The 20,866-nt window shown below is 35.8% G+C and overlaps 5 protein-coding genes across 10 annotated transcripts; 3 read left to right on the top strand and 2 right to left on the bottom strand.

The window, feature by feature from the left end:
- The first annotated feature begins 407 nt into the window (after nt 1-407).
- LOC111515127 (heat shock protein 68-like) lies at nt 408-2,761 on the top strand. The gene has a single exon (XM_023171364.2). It carries the CDS (start codon nt 688-690, stop codon nt 2,641-2,643), a length of 1,956 nt encoding a protein of 651 aa, XP_023027132.2. The 5' UTR covers nt 408-687; the 3' UTR covers nt 2,644-2,761.
- A 676-nt stretch (nt 2,762-3,437) lies between these two features.
- LOC111515456 (nitric oxide synthase-interacting protein homolog) lies at nt 3,438-7,627 on the bottom strand. 6 transcript variants are annotated; one of them, XM_023171682.2, is made up of 5 exons: nt 7,472-7,627; nt 6,646-6,756; nt 6,354-6,592; nt 4,450-4,555; nt 3,438-3,592 (listed from the first exon to the last, which is right to left on the bottom strand). In XM_023171682.2, the coding sequence occupies exons 3-5, from the start codon at nt 6,476-6,478 to the stop codon at nt 3,539-3,541; spliced, it is 285 nt and encodes a 94-aa protein (XP_023027450.2). In that variant the 5' UTR covers nt 6,479-6,592; nt 6,646-6,756; nt 7,472-7,627; the 3' UTR covers nt 3,438-3,538. The 6 variants fall into 6 exon arrangements, with proteins under 6 accessions (XP_023027450.2, XP_074032622.1, XP_074032619.1 ...); XM_074176521.1 differs by having other exon boundaries at nt 6,354-6,506; XM_074176518.1 differs by having other exon boundaries at nt 6,354-6,756; nt 7,510-7,610.
- Nucleotides 7,628-8,411: 784 nt separating this feature from the next.
- Nucleotides 8,412-10,679, top strand: LOC111515430 (heat shock protein 68-like). Its single transcript, XM_074176509.1, has one exon. It carries the CDS (start codon nt 8,608-8,610, stop codon nt 10,561-10,563), a length of 1,956 nt encoding a protein of 651 aa, XP_074032610.1. The 5' UTR covers nt 8,412-8,607; the 3' UTR covers nt 10,564-10,679.
- A 1,185-nt stretch (nt 10,680-11,864) lies between these two features.
- Nucleotides 11,865-20,453, bottom strand: LOC111515435 (nitric oxide synthase-interacting protein homolog). Its single transcript, XM_023171663.2, has 6 exons — nt 20,165-20,453; nt 19,785-20,002; nt 15,068-15,183; nt 14,768-14,955; nt 13,080-13,188; nt 11,865-12,018 (listed from the first exon to the last, which is right to left on the bottom strand). Exons 1-6 carry the CDS (start codon nt 20,338-20,340, stop codon nt 11,947-11,949), a joined length of 879 nt encoding a protein of 292 aa, XP_023027431.2. The 5' UTR covers nt 20,341-20,453; the 3' UTR covers nt 11,865-11,946.
- On the top strand, nt 16,944-19,249 carry LOC111515390 (heat shock protein 68-like). Its single transcript, XM_023171619.2, has one exon. The coding sequence runs from the start codon at nt 17,167-17,169 to the stop codon at nt 19,120-19,122; it is 1,956 nt and encodes a 651-aa protein (XP_023027387.2). The 5' UTR covers nt 16,944-17,166; the 3' UTR covers nt 19,123-19,249.
- Nucleotides 20,454-20,866: the final 413 nt, after the last annotated feature.

The following is a 20,866-nucleotide window of genomic DNA, read 5'->3' as shown; positions in this document are numbered from 1 at the left end:
TTATTGATTGACGCGTCAGTTTATTCAAAGTTATTTTCAATATAGTTCGACTGAATTCATTTTGCGTGATACTACAAATTGATTCAGTGCATATGGAAGCTGTGTAAATATATCAAATATGGAAATGTAAACTCAGTAATTCATCTGGGCAAATTGAGTATTGATTCTCAAAATTTTATTTATTTTCAATACCTTTACTAACTTTTGTCAAGATGTGACATAATATATTCTTTATTTCTTTGGTCATAAATTTATGTATTCAGAGAATTCATTAAATTGTTGAAAATGAATTAATTGCCGGAACTAACCTATTTGTGTAGTAGTAAGTGTGGGCAATTTCAATAACAAAAAAATACTTCACATTAATTCTAAACTTATTCGTTTCATATGCATCAGTGCAATTGAGGAACACCCTTCGAACTTCTGATGGCGGCCATTCTAGAAAAGTTCTCCTACCAAACGGTTATTCGATGTCGTTCGTGAGAAGCTTCGAGAAAGTTCGAGTCGAAATTGAAGTTCATATATAAAGAGGCAGAACGAGCGGGAGTTCAGTCAATTCAAATAAAGCGATCGAGAGAGAAACAAGTGCGAAGTAACACAAGCGATTACTTTACTGTCAAGTGACTATTTTAAGCGATATACAGTTCAAAGTATTATTCAGTGAAAAGTTCAACGAGTGAAACAAAAATGGTTAAAGCTCCAGCAGTTGGTATCGACTTGGGAACGACATACTCCTGTGTGGGAGTGTGGCAGCATGGAAAAGTGGAGATCATCGCCAACGACCAAGGTAACAGAACGACACCTAGCTATGTTGCCTTCACAGACACGGAGCGTCTCCTCGGAGATGCTGCCAAAAACCAGGTGGCGATGAACCCGAGCAACACCGTCTTCGATGCCAAACGTTTGATAGGCCGAAAATTCGACGACCCGAAAATCCAACAGGACATAAAACACTGGCCTTTCAAAGTGGTTAATGACTGTGGAAAACCGAAAATTCAAGTGGAACACAAGGGAGAGAGGAAAACTTTCTCTCCAGAGGAAATCAGTTCTATGGTGTTGACTAAAATGAAGGAAACTGCAGAGGCGTATTTGGGAAGTTCGATCAGAGATGCCGTTATAACAGTACCAGCTTACTTCAACGACTCCCAGAGGCAAGCCACGAAGGATGCAGGTGCTATTGCTGGCTTGAACGTTTTGAGGATTATAAATGAGCCAACAGCAGCCGCTCTAGCATACGGGCTCGACAAGAACTTGAAAGGTGAACGAAATGTGCTCATCTTCGACTTGGGAGGTGGCACTTTTGATGTTTCCATATTGACCATCGATGAAGGATCTCTATTCGAAGTGAGGGCTACAGCAGGAGACACACATCTTGGTGGAGAAGACTTCGATAATCGTCTAGTCAATCATCTAGCAGACGAGTTTAAGAGAAAATACAGAAAGGACCTTCGAAGCAATCCTAGGTCTCTGCGCAGGTTGAGGACAGCAGCTGAGAGAGCCAAACGTACACTCTCTTCAAGCACAGAAGCAACCATTGAAATTGATGCTCTTTTCGAAGGCATTGATTTCTACACGAAAATCAGCAGAGCCAGGTTTGAGGAACTCTGTTCTGATCTGTTCAGAGGGACGCTGCAGCCAGTTGAGAAAGCCTTGAACGACGCCAAAATGGACAAGGGACAGATCCATGATGTAGTCCTTGTCGGAGGATCCACCAGAATACCAAAGATCCAACAACTTCTACAGAATTACTTCAATGGCAAGTCGTTGAATCTGTCTATTAATCCTGACGAAGCTGTAGCCTACGGAGCCGCAGTCCAAGCAGCTGTTCTAAGTGGTGAAACGGACTCGAAAATCCAGGATGTCTTGCTTGTAGATGTCACTCCGCTATCTCTTGGCATTGAAACAGCAGGAGGAGTTATGACGAAAATCATTGAACGCAACGCCAGGATTCCATGCAAGCAATCGCAGACCTTCACCACCTATGCAGACAATCAACCCGCCGTAACCATACAAGTGTTTGAAGGTGAGAGAGCCATGACGAAAGACAACAACCTTCTTGGAACCTTCGACTTGACTGGAATTCCACCCGCACCTCGTGGGGTTCCAAAAATTGAGGTAACCTTTGATCTGGACGTTAATGGAATCCTAAATGTATCTGCCAAAGACACCAGTTCAGGCAACTCCCGCAACATAGTCATTAAAAATGATAAGGGTCGACTGTCACAGAAAGACATTGATAGAATGCTGGCAGAAGCTGAGAAATATAAAGAGGAAGATGAACGCCAAAGACAGAGGCTTGCAGCTAGAAATCAGCTGGAAGGTTATGTCTTCCAACTGAAACAAGCTGTTCAGGATTGTGGAGACAAATTGTCTTCGGAAGACAAGACTACTATTGAAAGGGAATGTGAAAGTTGCCTGAAATGGCTGGATAGCAACTCTTTGGCAGAGAAAGAAGAATATGAGGACAAGCAGAAGCAGTTAACATCGATGTGCAGCCCCATCATGGCCAAACTTTATAGTGGGGGCCAACAAAACAACCAGTATGGAGGAAATGCGTCCAATGGAATGCCTGGAAGTTGTGGACAGCAAGCAGGCGGATTCGGAACTGGACGATCTGGACCAACTATTGAAGAAGTTGATTAAGATGTTCTAAAGTACAAAAGTTCCTTTTTTATACCTTGAATGAAAAAACTGAACTATTATGTATTTATTGTGAATTATGTATATAATGTATTAATGTAAATATATTTATTTTTTTAAATTCGGCTTTTTCATTTTCCCCTGTTCTTTTTTGAACTATAAATATATTTCAATATTAATATTCATTGCCCAACAAAGTTGTCCTTTATTGGAAAACAGTAATGAAAAAATAAATGAAATTACACCCAGAATCAACCAAAAAATGTTTAGTTCATTCTCACATTCTAAAATTTGTATTCAAATAATGAAAGTTGCAAAACAATAAAAAAAGAAAAGCAAGGCTTAACGAATATTCTTCACAATACAGTGTTGAACAGGTTCAAGATTAACTTATCAACTTTTCTGGAATATTTGAAATTGAATGTGTTGAGTCTTTGGAGATAGGGCCTCAAAAAGTCAATTCTCATTGTTATTTTCCCCAACAATGATCAAAATTACAAATTAAAATACACTGTTACATCAACAAACAGAGTTGAGAAACATTTTTTCAAATATTCATAATAAATAATAATACATGTTGCCATGTTATAGAGAAAGTTCAAGTTAAATATTTCAAAATAAGTTTTTTGTAGCAGTGATTTTCCATAAAATCTATATTATAACCACTACAAATTATACAGTTTCCATACTTATCCAATGAATAGTTCAAGATGTGATTCAACTCATCAAGGAATTAAACTTTGATGAAAACATTTCATTTGGAATAAATTAGGTTAGGTGACTACTGAAACCATAAAACTGAAGGTGTTTTTTATTGAACAAATTTCAAAACATTTTAGAACAAATAGCAAGTGGGAATAAATCAAAAGTTCAGAGTTTTCAAGCCTGAAATGCAGGCCTAGCTTGTTTCCCCGCTCAACTTGTCATTCGTAGGTGCATACTCTGTTCCTCCCTGAAAAAAATTAATTAATTAATTTCTGTGGAATATTTTCTAGTCAGTTGAAAGTTTGTTGTACAATTTATCTTTTGTGTATCGGGTGAGTGACATTCAAGTAGACGCATGGGGACCATTTTCAATTGACCTGAGGAAGGCATTAAACAGAGTCGAAAACTTGACAAAAACCAGGAGTTTTCTATAATCAAACTTTATCATCGACTGCAACCCCAAAAAATTAATCAAATAACAATCTGCTAACAGAGGATTGTAAAATCTTTAAAGTATAATATACTAACCATCATTCACTCAATATAAATGAATGTAACCTGAGAATGTTCCAGATATATTCTTAAATGTCTTTGGCTACAGAAATAGTTATATTCTCTAAAGCACGAGATTGGAGATTAGCCTCTTCTTCAGGAACTCTAATAGTTCAGTGAGGTATGATATAAAAACAATTGTTAGCTTTTACTAGCTTCAAAAGTATTGTGACTTGACGTCTGGGTCTCATTCTGACTAGTCTCCAGGTCTCATCACTGGTCTCCACAAACGTCTAAATCTGCCTACTCCCAAGCGTCAACTGACGCAAAGGTCTCAATTCTAAAATTCAATTGAAAAATCAATTGATTTTGAAGTAGAACCCATGTATAATCAATGGGATAGCTGGAAATATCATATAGATGTAAGAGATCGCTGCAACAAAGATCGTGAAAGACACTTTGGTAGCATTATAATTCAGATAGTTTCTGAAATTGCACTTAGAATTAATATGCATGATTCTCCATCATGTTTATGTTATATTTCTTTAGAATGGAATGGAAAATGCTCCCGAATGAATTTGGTTATGAAAAACAATGTAATGTTGCACTTACCCTCCGAAATATGATGATGTCTTTCTTGGATATTTTTTTATTCATCAGCCGGTGGATGTAATCCTTTTTGATGATCTTCCTGACATATTCCATAGTAGCGTCACCTCTGAAAGTTGAGTTCAATAGGTCATTAGCAAAAACTAATTCAGTTTCATTAAATAAAACAGGCATCAATGAAGTTATTTTCCATATAACAAAAAAAATCTAAGTAATGGAAATAATAAAATCAGTTACCTTAAATGGGACAGCAAAGGATTGGAATAATTCGAATTTCACTCAACGTAAACTCACAATTAATAAATTCAACTTCAACCGAAACTTTTATTCTCACCTCATTTGAGTAAATTCAAAGAAAAAAGTTTAGTTCTGAACTCAAAACAAACAAATTTTGTTGTCAAGAATTAGGCTATTTTGAAAATAAATTTTGCTCGTCATTTCAAACTAGATTCAACAAAAGCGTTTCGTTATTTGTCTACGAACAAATCATTAAAATGAATGAAAATGAATACAAGTTTTATTTGAGACCTCATTTTGCCTAATTTTAAAATCTATCGCAGTAACCAATTTCTTTGTTGCAGGCTGACTCCAATAAAACGAAGCAATTCGAATCAATAATGAATTTATGTTATCCTGTATTGACTATGTTGCCTAAAGACTAAATGAATATTGTTACAAGTCTATAAAGTCGATATTTTTAACTTGCGTGTTAATGTTAATGTTGTTTAATTACTCAATTTTAAGCTAATAACCTGTAATGTTTTTAATTTTAGACTATTTCAGATATACTTTGTTGACGTATCGATAAACTGTATGTGTTTCTAAAGATTAAATAAAATTTATTATTTATTTATTAAAAAAAATTTGATCATTAATCAAAAATCCTGAATTTTTACATGTATCGATTTGTAAACACTAAAAAAGTTTGAGTTTTGAACCCTTCTCCAAATGCAATACGTCATAATTGTGATTGAACTGGTGTCTCTCTATCCAAAGATGATTCGTAAATGCTGAATTGGTCAAAAAACTACTTCTATGCTCTTTTATTCTTTTGGAGAAAGTTCTTCCGGTACGGCCAATATAAAATGTAGAACAGGAACCGCAAATCAACTTATATACTTCCAATGTATCCGACACTGGAGTTCAATATCTTTATTGTACAAATACCCTATTTGACTCAGGCTCAGGGGTCCAAGAAGAGAACCGTGGAGAACACCACAGTGTCAATTCATGAATGTGTGATTCCAATAAGTTTTCAATGCAATCTTGGAAACTTATGAAACTTGAGACAACAACAAACATCAATTTTCAACATCTTGAATTGTCTTAATTCAAGAGTTCTGGAATAAAGTCATCCGTTTTAAAAACTCATTCATCAAAGGTCATGTTTTTACGGAAGCGTAGAAGACCCACATATTTTCATTGTTTTTTGGAAATTTTGGAACTCGAAATTTTGACTTTACTCTCTCTCTCTCTCTCTCTCCAAATTTTTACTTTGATCTCGTAAGTTCAAAATTATAACTTCAATCTCGTAATTTGGAGTTTGAACTCCAACATTTCATGATGTAGTAATTTTCAGTTGAAAGACAAAATTTCGAGTAAAAAGTCAAAATTTCAAAATAACGAGGTTAAAGTCAACAATGTGAGATTAGTCGAAGATTAAAGTCGAAATTTCCAGTTTAAAGTCGAAATTTCTAGTTTAAAGTCGAAATTTCCAGTTTAAAGTCAAAATTTCCAGCTTAAAGTCAAAATTTCCAGTTTGAAGTAAAAATTTTGAGTTAAAAGTCATAATTTTCAAGAAACCAAAAATAAAAATTATTGGCCCTTTTGCAATTCCTTACCTTTTAGAGTGAATTAATGTCTCAAATTTCAAAATCTCTCTTTTCTTTATCGTTACTCTTACTTATATTGGTATCAGAACAGCGCAGGGAACAGAACTGCTCAAAATGTCGTGGGTGACAGCACACATGTATCTACTTTCTCTCGTGTATATGGATTTCTTGTCGTCGGGATATGAGATTAAATTTGACATCAATTAAATCCTTGGCTTTGAGAGGCTTCTGAGATATGAAACAGTAAATTAACGGGTCCTTGATATGATATGAATATGAGTAATTTCATACAGTTGATTATGGTAAAGATATTTCTGAAATTATTCTTGGAAATTAGGAATAAAATATTGGAAATCTGGACACTCACAGGTTTTTCTATGTTTTATTTTTCTAGACGTTTTGAAAGGAACCCAAAAACTTGGAAGCACCTTGTCTTTTCCTGCCGCCATGTTCGATATGAGTGAAGTTCCTGAAGCATCTGAAAATGAAACAAAGCATGTTTAATGCAACAGATGAAAAGCTCCAAAGTTTCAAAGCTGATGAAAAACGATGAATCTCAACAATTATTTGGGTGTAATTTGAAATTAATAACATGGAGAACCATATATAGGTCTGCATATTTTATACAAAACTTAGAAATGTATGGTAACAATTTTTGATCGATTTTTCTGGAAATTTTCACCTTCTATAGTTCTAAAAAAATAAAATTGTGATGGAGAAATTAAGACAGCTGTACAAAAAGCAAACTTTTTTCATTCACCCCGATTACTTCGTGAATTCAAAGTACTTTTTGCAAAGAAAAATAATGTGTATTATTGTTATTATTAATGTAACTTGCAGTGTTTTTCTTCAATTCGTTTTATTTTCAAACGTTCTCAACAGGCGATGATACTTTAGATCAATTAGCTTTTGAACACTCTTTAACGAGTTAAAAAAATTATAGGTTGTTGTAATTACTGTAAATACATACTGTAACTTAAATACTGTAAATAAATAATAAGTAAATACGTTCAAAATTGTTTGAATTCTTCTGTAATTTGCTAAAGTATTTTACTTTGTTCCTTCCAGTAATTATTGAATGGCAGAACATATTAATTTATTCAAGCACTTATAGGAAAACACCTCTAAAGTTGGCGATAAAAAATACTGAAGATAAACAAATATTTGACCTGCTGATCAGGTTTTTAACATACATTTACAAGCATCTTGTTCACATTTACTTGATACCCACATTCCATTTTAGATTATCTAAATTTTCAATAATGAAAATAAACCTTTTCTAGAACAAGCTAGAAAACTGTCAAATGTCGTCATTTAGGGTACGACCCAACTGCACTGAAGATTTCTTTAAAGAATCCTAAATCATAGAAAACTTCGATAAGTACGTGTTATTTTTATGATTAAACTTTCTGTCTGAACCTCGCAACCAGCTATTCTCGCAACTGAATAGCTGGTTGTCAATAACGTTCTGGCTATATTAGACTACAAATATTCTGAGAAAAATGGTTTCTACCGGAAATAAAGAAATATCACTTTTACATGTTACACACACTTCACATTCTTTATGAAGTGTGTGTGAGGGGTTTGCTGTCTCAAATTTCAAGTTATAAGATTAATTGACGACATTGTTGTTACTTGTATAAAGGAGCCCTGTTAAATAAAATTATTTGCTAGTGAAGCTAGTTACAATTGTTTATTGATATATATACTGAAAATTGGTCCCTTAGTAACCTACTCAAACCAAGTATTCTCAAACGTTTTTTCAACTTCTTGCCAGAAATACCTCTCCAGATCCCACATCACCTTTCGAAGTATTAAAAAAGAAACTTATTGAACTTTTATTTTGCGGTAATTTCCATTAACCTTCACTAATGATTGTAAAGATTCTTCAGTTACTTTATGATATATATATTTTTAAGGTTATGGAAAGTGAAAAATTAAAGGAAAATCACAATAATTAATTTAGATTGGACTGACACTTGTCTGAAACCAATTTGAGAAAAACTGGTCAAAATAATCTGTTTTCTAGGATCATCTGTGCAGTTGAGAAACGCCCAACAGAAGTTTCCAGATTGGCTGCTCTAGAAACGTCAGGCAAGCGAGCGAATGTTCAGTATCGATCGGAGAAGCTTCGAGAAAGTTCGGGTCGATTTTGCCATTCATATATAAGCAGGCGGAATGAGCGGGACTTCAGTGAATTCAAATCAAGCGATAGAAGAAGAAGCAAGTGCGAAGTAGTACAAGCGATTACTTTATTGTCAAGTGACTATTTCAAGTGAAATACAGTTTGAATTATTATTCAGTGAAAAGTTCAACGAGTGGAATAAAAATGGTTAAAGCTCCAGCAGTTGGTATTGACTTGGGAACGACATACTCCTGTGTGGGAGTGTGGCAGCATGGAAAAGTGGAAATCATCGCCAACGACCAAGGTAACAGAACGACACCCAGCTATGTTGCCTTCACAGACACGGAGCGTCTCCTCGGAGATGCTGCCAAAAACCAGGTGGCGATGAACCCGAGCAACACCGTCTTCGATGCCAAACGTTTGATAGACCGTAAATTCGACGACCCGAAAATCCAACAGGACATCAAACACTGGCCTTTCAAAGTAGTTAATGACTGTGGAAAACCGAAAATTCAAGTGGAACACAAGGGAGAGAGGAAAACTTTCTCTCCAGAGGAAATCAGTTCTATGGTGTTGACCAAAATGAAAGAAACTGCAGAGGCGTATTTGGGAACTTCGATCCGAGATGCCGTTATAACAGTGCCAGCTTACTTCAATGACTCCCAGAGGCAAGCCACGAAGGATGCAGGAGCTATTGCTGGCTTAAACGTTTTGAGGATTATAAACGAACCAACAGCAGCCGCTCTAGCATACGGACTCGACAAGAACTTGAAAGGTGAACGAAATGTGCTCATCTTCGACTTGGGTGGTGGCACTTTTGATGTTTCTATATTGACCATCGATGAAGGATCTCTCTTCGAAGTGAGGGCTACAGCAGGAGACACACATCTTGGTGGAGAAGACTTTGATAACCGTCTAGTCAATCATCTAGCAGAAGAATTCAAGAGAAAATACAGAAAGGACCTCCGAAGCAATCCTAGGTCTCTGCGCAGGTTGAGGACAGCAGCCGAGAGAGCCAAACGTACACTCTCTTCAAGTACAGAAGCAACCATCGAAATTGATGCTCTTTTCGAAGGCATTGATTTCTACACTAAAATCAGCAGAGCCAGGTTTGAGGAACTCTGTTCTGATCTGTTCAGAGGGACGCTGCAGCCAGTTGAGAAAGCTTTGAACGACGCCAAAATGGACAAGGGACAGATCCATGATGTAGTCCTTGTCGGAGGATCCACCAGAATACCAAAGATCCAACAACTTCTACAGAACTACTTCAATGGTAAATCGTTGAATCTGTCCATTAATCCTGACGAAGCTGTAGCCTATGGGGCCGCAGTCCAAGCAGCTGTTCTAAGAGGTGAAACGGACTCGAAAATCCAGGATGTCTTGCTGGTAGATGTCACTCCGCTATCCCTTGGCATTGAAACAGCGGGAGGAGTTATGACGAAAATCATTGAACGCAATGCCAGGATTCCATGCAAGCAATCGCAGACCTTCACCACCTATGCAGACAATCAACCCGCCGTAACCATACAAGTGTTTGAAGGTGAGAGAGCCATGACAAAAGACAACAACCTTCTTGGAACCTTCGATTTGACTGGAATTCCACCCGCACCCCGTGGAGTTCCAAAAATCGAGGTGACTTTCGATCTGGACGTTAATGGAATCCTAAATGTATCTGCCAAAGACACCAGTTCAGGCAACTCCCGCAACATAGTCATTAAAAATGATAAGGGTCGACTGTCACAGAAAGACATTGATAGAATGCTGGCGGAAGCTGAGAAATATAAGGAGGAAGACGAACGCCAACGACAGAGACTTGCAGCTAGAAACCAGTTGGAAGGTTACGTCTTCCAACTCAAACAAGCTGTTCAGGATTGTGGAGACAAACTTTCTTCAGAAGACAAGTCTACTATTGAAAGGGAATGTGAAAGTTGTCTGAAATGGCTGGATAGCAACTCTTTGGCAGAGAAAGAAGAATATGAAGACAAGCAGAAGCAGTTAACATCGATGTGCAGTCCCATCATGGCCAAACTTTATAGTGGGGGCCAACAAAACAACCAGTATGGAGGAAATGCGTCCAATGGAATGCCTGGAAGTTGTGGACAGCAAGCAGGCGGGTTCGGAAGTGGACGATCTGGACCAACTATCGAAGAAGTTGATTAAATTCTTCTGAAGTGTTCATACATAATTCCTTTTCCTATTATTTATGTATATAAAGACTGAACTTTTATTTATCTGTGATAGTTTGTAATTGAAAAAATAAATGTTGATATTTTTTATATACGTCTTTTAATTTCTATTCAAGTCATAGCATGGATGCTTATCAGACTATAGTCATAACACAAAAACAGTGTGGTTTATTTCACATTAAAAAAACACTTTAAATATTAACTCATAGAATGTGTGAAGGCCTCACCATTGGAAGGTGCTTATGAAATTCTAAAGAATCAAATTGAAGTTGTTAATCTCTTGAAATAAGTCAATTCTCAAATTACATAGAACAAACACGGAAATTGTCGAATTTTTTCACTTTCATGTGAAAATAGGCCTGGTATATGCTGAATATAACTTTTGTGATAGATCTCATAAGGTTCTTTGGTTATATAAGATGCAGCTCAGAAACTGACTCAGAACTTCCTCTGAGTAGAACACATACTTCATAAAAGTTGAATATGAACTACATTTACACATTCAAGGCCACAAAATTAAACTGTTTTGAGTTAGTTTTATCATACAGTGTGTAAATCTGTCTACTAAAATGAATAATGTTATGAGAAATGAGAATTAAAACTTCATGATAAATGAGAAATGGAACTTCAACACTTCTGTAACGTCAGTTACAAATAAAAGTGGTGAAAAAAAACATGGAAAGTTTCATTTCTCATGATGATCTACTACATAGTCACGGCTACATCCATCAATTTAATTAAAACTTCTGTTTTGATACCACTTTGCATTAGTAACTAAAGATACTGCAGTTTCGTCCTACAAGAACATTTTCGAAGGAATATGAGTTCACTGACAATAATCAAAATTTCAAATTAAAATACACTGCTGCGTCAACACAGTTACAGTTGAGATACATTTAAAAAAATATTCATAAAAATACATGTTGCTCCCTTAAAGAGCAAGTCCAAGTTGAATATTTCAAATAAGATTATAGCAGCGATTTTCCATAAAATCTATATTCGAAATCACTACAAATTATACAGTTTCCATACTCATCCGATGAATGGTTCAAGATGTGTTAAGAATCACACGTCAAAAGGTAAGACCTCGTTAATCCTTAGCTCACACAAGTTTTGACTTCTTAGGGTTGCCAATGGTAGGTGTGTGACAGCTGGTTAACAGATTCTGAACAGATTTTTTTGAACAAATGTGATTCAACTTATGAAGGAAAAAAACTTCAATGAATACATTTCTTTTGTAATAAATTAGGTTAGTGGACGACTAAAACCATAAAATTGGAGGAGTTTTTTTATTAAACAAATTTTAAAACATTTTAGAACAAATAGCAAGTGGGAATAAATAAAAAGTTCAGAGTTTTCAAGCTTGAAGAGCAGGCCTTGCTTGTTTCCCGCTCAACTTGTCATTCGTATGTGCATACCCTGTTCCTCCCTGAAAAAAAATAAAACAAATTAATTTCTGTAGAATATTTTCAGTCAGTTGAAAATTTGTTATACAGTTTATTTTTTGTGTATAGTGTCAGTGACATTCCAGTAGATGCATGGCAACCATTTTCAGTTGACCTGAGGAAGGCATTAAACAGTGCCGAAAGCTTGACAAAAACCAAGAGTTTTCTATAATCAAACCCATCATTGACTGCAACCCCAAGAAATTATTTGAATTGGAGATTACCAAACTTTATAGCCTCTTCTTCAGTAACTCTATAGTAAAATGTGATATGATGTAATAACAATTATTGACTTCTACCCCCTTCAAGGGTTTTGTGACTCGACGCCTGGGTCTCAATCTACCTACTCTCCAGGTCTCACAAACGTCTACATTTGTCTACTCCCAAGCGTCAACTGACGCAAAGGTATCAATCCTTATAAAGTTCCACTGCGAAAAAAAAACCAATAAATTTTCAAGAAGAACCCATGTATAATCAATGAATTGATACCTGTAAATATATAGTTGCAAGAGGTCGCTGCCTGCAACAAAAATCGTGGAAGACGCTTTGGAAGCATCATAATCCAAATAGTTTCTGAAATTCCAGTTAGATACCATGCATAAGTCTCTATCATAAACATATGACATTTCTTGCGAATAAAGCATCACTATCAATAATCTGCCGACTCCAGATCATCGACTGATCGTTTGGGAGTAGGCAGATTGAGACGTTTGTGGAGACCAGTGGTGAGACCTGGGTAGTAGGCAGATTGAGACCCAGACGTCAAGCCACAAAATCATTAAAGCGTCTCACTATCTGAGGAATAGGCAGATTGGCACCTCAGTGTAGTCAAACCTTGAAAATGGCTGCAGAATCGAAGCCGAACCATCGAACATCTGAAACACCAGATGCGGTTCTATGACGTCACCTTGATGAGTTTTTTCATTTCCAGAAAGACTCCATTTGGTCGGTAAAACGCGCGTCAAGACGAGTGTTACATTTCTGGTGTATCAACCTGGAAAATGCTCCCGAATAAATTCGGGAGCATTTGTAATGTTGCACTTACCCTCTGCATTATGATGATGTCTTTCTTGGATAATTTTTTATTCGTCAACGGGTGGATGTAATCCTTTTTAATGATCTTCCTGACACATTCCATAGTAACAACGTCACCTCTGAAAGTCGAGTTCGATTGGTCATTAGCAAAAATCAATACAGAGTTTCAATAAACAAAACAGACGCCTATAAATTTATTTCCCATATGACAAAAAAAAAATAAAGGAAATAATAAAATCAGTTACCTTGTATGGGGGCAGCAAATAATTCAAATTTCAAAGGGATTCAACAGTATTCGTCTTCAACCAACATAGTCACTTAAACGTAAACTCGCATATATTAAATGGGGAATGTTCCTCAATTTGGGTTATTACAGCAAATGCAAATTTGAACAAAATAAAGTTGAGTTTAATTCATGAGTTTTTCAAATTCACTTCGAAAAGTATTTAAATTGATGTTTCAAATGTTGGGTTTCAATTTTTAAAGGGATTTGATTCTAATTCACATATTGACAATAGCGCCTAGAATGCTAGATCGGAATTCAGGTTAGTAGTATGCTAGAAGAATAAGAATCATTCAATTCAATACCACCTCCACAAGACACATAAACAACAGTTGTTTTGTTATTTATTTATATAGAGGAAGATAGGTTAGGTGCACAAAATGTCATATGTAACAGAATGTCTCGGAACTCGGAACATAAGTAAACAGAACAGCACGCCTCTGAAATATGTCATCTTTGTTTGTCTCAAACAGGTACAGATTCATTGTCCTTTATTAGCTATAACCGATGTTGCCAAATGATGAAATAGAAACGAATCCCTTTAAATGTTGAATGCATTATTTCATTCCTCTTTTTTAAGTATTTAAATATTTTTTTAAAGAATAAGGTGGAAATGATGAGTTTAAAATGCGTTGTTTTAGAGCTCTTTTATGAAATCTACTTGATTTTCATCAGGAGGAACATTCCCCATTACCAATTTTTTCGTTGCAAACCGAATTCAATGAAACAAAACAATTCGAATCTATTTGAGCATTAATCAATAATCCCGAATTTTTATATCTATTGATTTCTAAACATTCCACAAGGTTTAGTTTTGAACCCTTCTCCAAATGCAATACGTCATAATCGTGATTGAACTCATCCCTCCATCCAAAGATGATTCGCAAATGTTGAATTGCTCTTCCCATTCGAAAAACTACTTCTATGCTCTTTTATTCTTTTGGAGAAAATTCTTTCAGTATGGCCAATATAAAATGTAGAACAAGAACCGCAAGTCAACTTATATACTTCCGATCTATCTATATTATATAAATAACCTATTTGACTCAGGCTCAGGAGTCCAAGAAGAGAACCTTGGAGAACACCACAGTATCAATTCACGAATGTGTCATTTATTTATATATCTGCACTGTGGAACAGTATGTACAAATATATTTTAATGCTATCTTGGAGACTTACGAAACTTGAGACACCAACAACCATCAGATTTTAATATATCAAATCATCTTCAATTCAGAACATTGAAACAAAGTTATCCATTTTGGAAACTCATTCATCAAAGGTCATCTTTCTATGGAAGCGTTTCCAAAAAACAAATAAAAATATATGGCCCTTTTGCGATTCTGTATCTTGGAGATTGAATTAATGTCTCAAATTTCAAAATATCTTTTTTCTTTCTCGTTACTCTTACTTACGTTGGTTTCAGAACAGCGCAGGGAACAGAATTGCTCAAAATGTCGTGGGTCACAGCACACATATACCTATTTTCTCTCGTGTGTATGGATTTCTTGTCATCGGGATCGTTCACGAGGGTAAATTTGACATCAATTAAATCCTTGGCTTTGAGAGGCTTCTGAGATATGGGACAGTAAATTATCGGGTCCTTGAAATAATATGAAAATTATGAGCAAATTCATACAGTTGATTACGGTAAAGACATTTCTGAAATTGATCTTGGAAATTATGAATAAAATATTGGAAATCTCGACACTTACAGGTTTTTCTATGTTTGATTTTTCTGCACTAGGTGTTTTGAAAGGAACCCAAAAACTTGGAAGTTCCTTATCTTTTCCTGCAGCCATGTTCGATATGGATGAAGTTCCTGGAGCATCTGAAAATGGAACAACATATTTATTGCAACAGATAAAAATATCTAAAGATTGAAAGCTGATAAAAAACGATGAATCTCAAAAATTATTTGGGTGTAACTTGAAATCAATAATATAAAGAACTATATACAAGTCTGCACACATAAAACTAAAGTATATTAATTTTTTATTGACCTTCCTGGAAATTTTCACCATCTCTAATTTGAAAAAAATTATAAAATTTTAATAGAGAACTTTAGAATTCTGTACAAAATGCAAACTCTTCAATTCACTCCAATAAGTTACTTAGTGAATTCAAAGTATCGCAAAGAAAAATGTACAACTCGTCAGTAACTTGTATGTAATGATTCTATCTATTAAAAAGATCTAATTATACAGGTACTTTTCTTAACGTTTCAGAGGCCATAACAGCACGGGGAACGGAATTGCTTACAATTATGTTGGTAACATCACATGTTATTTTTCATCTGATTCATTTTATTTACAAACTTTCTCGACAGACGATGTTACCTACTCAATTTGTGTTAGTATAGATTAGTTACCATTTGATCAATATTTGAGTTATTAAAAAAATATGAGTTTGTTGTAACTGCTATCAAGTGTTTGAATTCCTATTTTATTTGGTTCTTGGAATAATTACTGGCGATATAAAAAATACTGAAGATAAACGAATATCTGAACTGCTAACCAGTTGACACACATGTTCAAGCATCCTGTTCAAATTTTCTTGATATCTACATTCCATTTTGGGTTATTTAACTTTTTTCTAATAAAATTTACATTTTCTAGAACAAGCCAGAAAACTGTCAAATGTCGTCATCCAAGGCACGACCCAACTGCACTAAAGATTTACTTAGAGAATCCGAACTTGAAAAATTCGATTGGTACATGTTCTGACTATAATAGGCTTTCAGATGTTACACACACTTCATATAGACTAGTGGGGGTTTGCTATCTCAAATTTCTTATATGATTAATTGAAAATATTCATCAAGAGACGATAAAAGGTCTTCTGATGACCAATAACTTGGTTAACGACACGAGTGTCGATATATAGTGTTTTTGTTCAGGAGTGGAAAAAGTGTTTTCTTCGGAATCATTTCGCACCAAAGTTATGTTTCCTGTACTGGTTTATAGAGGCCCTTTGTTGGATATTCCATGGTTGATAAATAATAATAACTCATTCACAATAGTTCTCAGTGCAAAATATTATTCTAAATTAAAAACAACCTATAATTTCAACATACATTTTCGGAAATAATCACCCATTATTTGAGAAATGAGAACATGGAAGGGCATTCTGGTTATTTCGTTACTACGCGCATTAAAAATTGAAACAAAAATCAAAAAGATATTTTTCAGGTACCTTGAGATTACTTTAATTTCTAACTTTAATAGGATCTAGAAATGAAAATTTTGAACTCTTACGATGTTCACGTATTACCAGAATACTCAAAAAAGTACACTTCTGGTAAACTGATTTAAAAAAAAGATACATAAAATATTGAAAATGTATACCTAAGGCTTCTGAAAGAAAATGAAAAAGTGTATACCCTTCAGTGACCTTGTCATATTAATTTTTAAGGTTATGGAAGCTGAAAAATTAAAGAAAAAGGCATATGAATTCATTGAGACAATTTTCTATAGCAAATTTGAGAAAAACTGATCAACAGGTGTTTTCTAAGATCTTCTGTGCAGTTGAGAAACGCCCAACAGAAGTTTCCAGATTGGCCGCTCTAGAAACAGTCAGGCAAGGGAGGGAACGTTCCATATCGATCGGAGAAGTTTCGAGAAAGTTCGGGTCGATTTTGCCATTCATATATAAGAACGCGAAATGAGCGGGACTTCAGTGAATTCAAATAAAGCAATCGAGAAAGAAGCAAGTGCGAAGTAGTACAAGCGATTACTTATTTGTCAAGTGACTATTTCAAGTGAAATACAGTTTGAAGTATTATTCAGTGAAAAGTTCAACGAGTGAAATAAAAATGGTTAAAGCTCCAGCAGTTGGTATTGACTTGGGAACGACATACTCCTGTGTGGGAGTGTGGCAGCATGGAAAAGTGGAGATCATCGCCAACGACCAAGGTAACAGAACGACACCCAGCTATGTTGCCTTCACAGACACGGAGCGTCTCCTCGGAGATGCTGCCAAAAACCAGGTGGCGATGAACCCGAGCAACACCGTCTTCGATGCCAAACGTTTGATAGGCCGTAAATTCGATGACCCGAAAATCCAACAGGACATAAAACATTGGCCTTTCAAAGTGGTTAATGACTGTGGAAAACCGAAAATTCAAGTGGAACACAAGGGAGAGAGGAAAACTTTCTCTCCAGAGGAAATCAGTTCTATGGTGTTGACCAAAATGAAAGAAACTGCAGAGGCGTATTTGGGAACTTCGATCCGAGATGCCGTTATAACAGTGCCAGCTTACTTCAATGACTCCCAGAGGCAAGCCACGAAGGATGCAGGAGCTATTGCTGGCTTAAACGTTTTGAGGATTATAAACGAACCAACAGCAGCCGCTCTAGCATACGGACTCGACAAGAACTTGAAAGGTGAACGAAATGTGCTCATCTTCGACTTGGGTGGTGGCACTTTTGATGTTTCTATATTGACCATCGATGAAGGATCTCTCTTCGAAGTGAGGGCTACAGCAGGAGACACACATCTTGGTGGAGAAGACTTTGATAACCGTCTAGTCAATCATCTAGCAGAAGAATTCAAGAGAAAATACAGAAAGGACCTCCGAAGCAATCCTAGGTCTCTGCGCAGGTTGAGGACAGCAGCCGAGAGAGCTAAACGTACACTCTCTTCAAGTACAGAAGCAACCATCGAAATTGATGCTCTTTTCGAAGGCATTGATTTCTACACCAAAATCAGCAGAGCCAGGTTTGAGGAACTCTGTTCTGATCTGTTCAGAGGGACGCTGCAGCCAGTTGAAAAAGCTTTGAACGATGCCAAAATGGATAAGGGACAGATTCATGATATAGTGCTTGTGGGAGGATCTACTAGAATACCGAAAGTCCAACAACTTCTACAGAACTACTTCAATGGCAAGTCGTTAAATCTGTCTATCAATCCTGACGAAGCTGTAGCATATGGGGCCGCAGTCCAGGCAGCTGTTCTCAGCGGTGAAACAGACTCGAAAATCCAGGATGTCTTGCTGGTAGATGTCACTCCGCTATCCCTTGGCATTGAAACAGCGGGAGGAGTTATGACGAAAATCATTGAACGCAATGCCAGGATTCCATGCAAGCAATCGCAGACCTTCACCACCTATGCAGACAATCAACCTGCAGTAACCATACAAGTGTTTGAAGGTGAGAGAGCCATGACAAAAGACAATAACCTTCTTGGAACCTTCGACTTGACTGGAATTCCACCTGCACCCCGTGGAGTTCCAAAAATTGAGGTAACTTTCGATCTGGACGTTAATGGAATCCTAAATGTATCTGCCAAAGACACCAGTTCAGGCAACTCCCGCAATATAGTTATCAAAAATGATAAGGGTCGACTGTCACAGAAAGATATTGACAGGATGTTAGCCGAAGCTGAGAAATATAAGGAGGAAGACGAACGCCAACGACAGAGACTTGCAGCTAGAAACCAGTTGGAAGGTTACGTCTTCCAACTGAAACAAGCTGTTCAGGATTGTGGAGACAAATTGTCTTCAGAAGACAAGTCTACTATTGAAAGGGAATGTGAAAGTTGCCTGAAATGGCTGGATAGCAACTCTTTGGCAGAGAAAGAAGAATATGAGGACAAGCAGAAGCAGTTAACGTCAATTTGCAGCCCCATCATGGCCAAACTTTATAGTGGGGGCCAACAAAACAACCAGTATGGAGGAAATGCGTCCAATGGAATGCCAGGAAGTTGTGGACAGCAAGCAGGCGGATTTGGAAGTGGACGATCTGGACCAACTATCGAAGAAGTTGATTAAATTAGTTACATTATTCTTCTGAAGTGTTCATACATAATTCCTTTTCCTATTATTTATGTATATAAAGACTGAACTTTTATTTATCTGTGATAGTATGTAAGTGAAAAAATAAATGTTGATATTATTTTTCATGTACGTCTTTCAATTTCTTTTCAAAAGTCAGCATTCATAGTATAAATAGTATGGTCTACCTCATATTACAAAAAACTTATGGATTAAAATGGAACACTGACAGTTCACATCAAATTTACATAACTCAAAATGAATAAGTAAATCTTTCAACACCAGTTTCTAAACAAGTGAGAAAATTAGGTTGTAATGGTTACAGTGCAAAGGAAACTTTGTTTTTAACTATTGTTATGACGAAAGTTATTTTCAATCTTCAGCGCTGGAATCTTGGATAAGCAAAACGAAAGCTAAGAGAAGTTGATTCCCTAAGAATATGACTGACATGCTTCAGTTTCATGCTTTTACAGAGTTGGAGCTTTGAAAAGGGACTATAACTGGTTTCTTTACTAAAAATATAAGAAAACAGATGTAATGAAACATACCAATTTTTAAAGAAATATCAAGTATTACTTTATTGTGAGATTTTAACTGAACATCTCACAAAAAAATTACTTGAAAACAAAAATACAGGAAAAGGTAAAATAAACACTTACCTTGCTTGAAGCCATCCATTGGCTTACTGACAATACTGTTTTCACTGTTCAAAAACGATGAAACTTTCTTTCCAAAATCATCGGCAGCTTTTTGGGAAATCTCTTCGTCGTCCTTCTCCTTTTTTCGTTCATATTCTTTCAGCTTTCGACTATACTCCTTCTTTTTTGCTATGATATATTCCAATATAGCTTCTTTATCAAAGAGATGTCCATCTTTCCTACAAGTCAGATATTAGACATTGAACAGTGACTAGAAATAAGGTCTCATTAGTTGTTCAATAATTCTTAAACTAGCTATTATAAATTGAACGAAAAATCTTGTAGCTTGGCATAAATCAAAATTTTCCCGACCAGTATTATGAAAAAATCAGTATTCTTACGTTATAACAGGATTTCTGCACGGTTGCAACGATAAGGAGCAGCAATCAAAACCTTTCACAGAGTCCTTTCCTAGTCTTTGGCTATTCGTTCCATATCCAGAAGCTTGTGCATCTTTTTTCTTTTCATGATACGTATAGACTGCTCCTGCTGTACAATTTCTTGCATGTCTCGTCATTGTCGTACTTATTGAAGTTTAAGCAAAAGTTAATTCACAAATTTTATTTGGCTAAGTATTTGTTTATAAATTTCAATTCAACAGTCAACTGTACCATCCATCAAGTGTCAGTTGGGGAAACGTCAAAAGTCAAACACTACTATTGTCTCAATCGTTTTATTGTTATAATGAGAGTAAAATAAACGTAACTTCTGATAACAGAACTAATAAACAAAGGTATTTACGTTTAATGCCGAATTTATTCGGACGACCGACTATACTGCTGAAATTCAGGCAAAAGTTTCAAGGAACTGCCTCTATAATGTACCTACCTACAAAAATTATTTTACAACAAATGAATGGATTGACCTGTTACTTTTTTTTAATGATAAGTTGAGTTTTTAATTATATAAACGTATAGAAAAAGAAAGAAATACAAAATATAAAACTTGATGAAAATTAATAACAGTATCCATAGTAATTATTCAACAATTTTCACGAATATTTTTTATTTCTAGACGCGTTTTGCTGACACAATAGCTTCCTC

Source organism: Leptinotarsa decemlineata, unplaced genomic scaffold (genome assembly GCF_025532065.1).
Source record: "Leptinotarsa decemlineata unplaced genomic scaffold, Ldec_3_MD MMD2_tig00001719_RagTag_RagTag, whole genome shotgun sequence".
NCBI classification, from domain to species: Eukaryota; Metazoa; Arthropoda; class Insecta; order Coleoptera; family Chrysomelidae; genus Leptinotarsa; species Leptinotarsa decemlineata.
Note: the sequence above shows the minus strand (reverse complement) of the source record. Positions and strands in the feature narration are given on the sequence as shown.

Bases quoted from the DNA above. Each gene is read 5' to 3' on its own strand.
- LOC111515430 (XM_074176509.1), top strand. From the start codon at position 8,608: ATGGTTAAAGCTCCAGCAGTTGGTATTGACTTGGGAACGACATACTCC.
- LOC111515127 (XM_023171364.2), top strand. From the start codon at position 688: ATGGTTAAAGCTCCAGCAGTTGGTATCGACTTGGGAACGACATACTCC.
- LOC111515456 (XM_023171682.2), bottom strand. From the start codon at position 6,478: ATGTCAAATTTAATCTCATATCCCGACGACAAGAAATCCATATACACG. The intron at 4,556-6,353 runs ATAAGTAAGAGT...CTCAACTTTCAG, and splicing joins TGCGCTGTTCTGATACCAAT to AGGTGACGCTACTATGGAAT. The intron at 3,593-4,449 runs GTAAGTGCAACA...AATTTTTTTCAG, and splicing joins ACATCATCATATTTCGGAGG to GGAGGAACAGAGTATGCACC.
- LOC111515390 (XM_023171619.2), top strand. From the start codon at position 17,167: ATGGTTAAAGCTCCAGCAGTTGGTATTGACTTGGGAACGACATACTCC.
- LOC111515435 (XM_023171663.2), bottom strand. From the start codon at position 20,340: ATGACGAGACATGCAAGAAATTGTACAGCAGGAGCAGTCTATACGTAT. The intron at 14,956-15,067 runs GTAAGTGTCGAG...TATTATTTCAAG, and splicing joins AATCAAACATAGAAAAACCT to GACCCGATAATTTACTGTCC. The intron at 13,189-14,767 runs GTAAGTAAGAGT...CTCGACTTTCAG, and splicing joins TGCGCTGTTCTGAAACCAAC to AGGTGACGTTGTTACTATGG.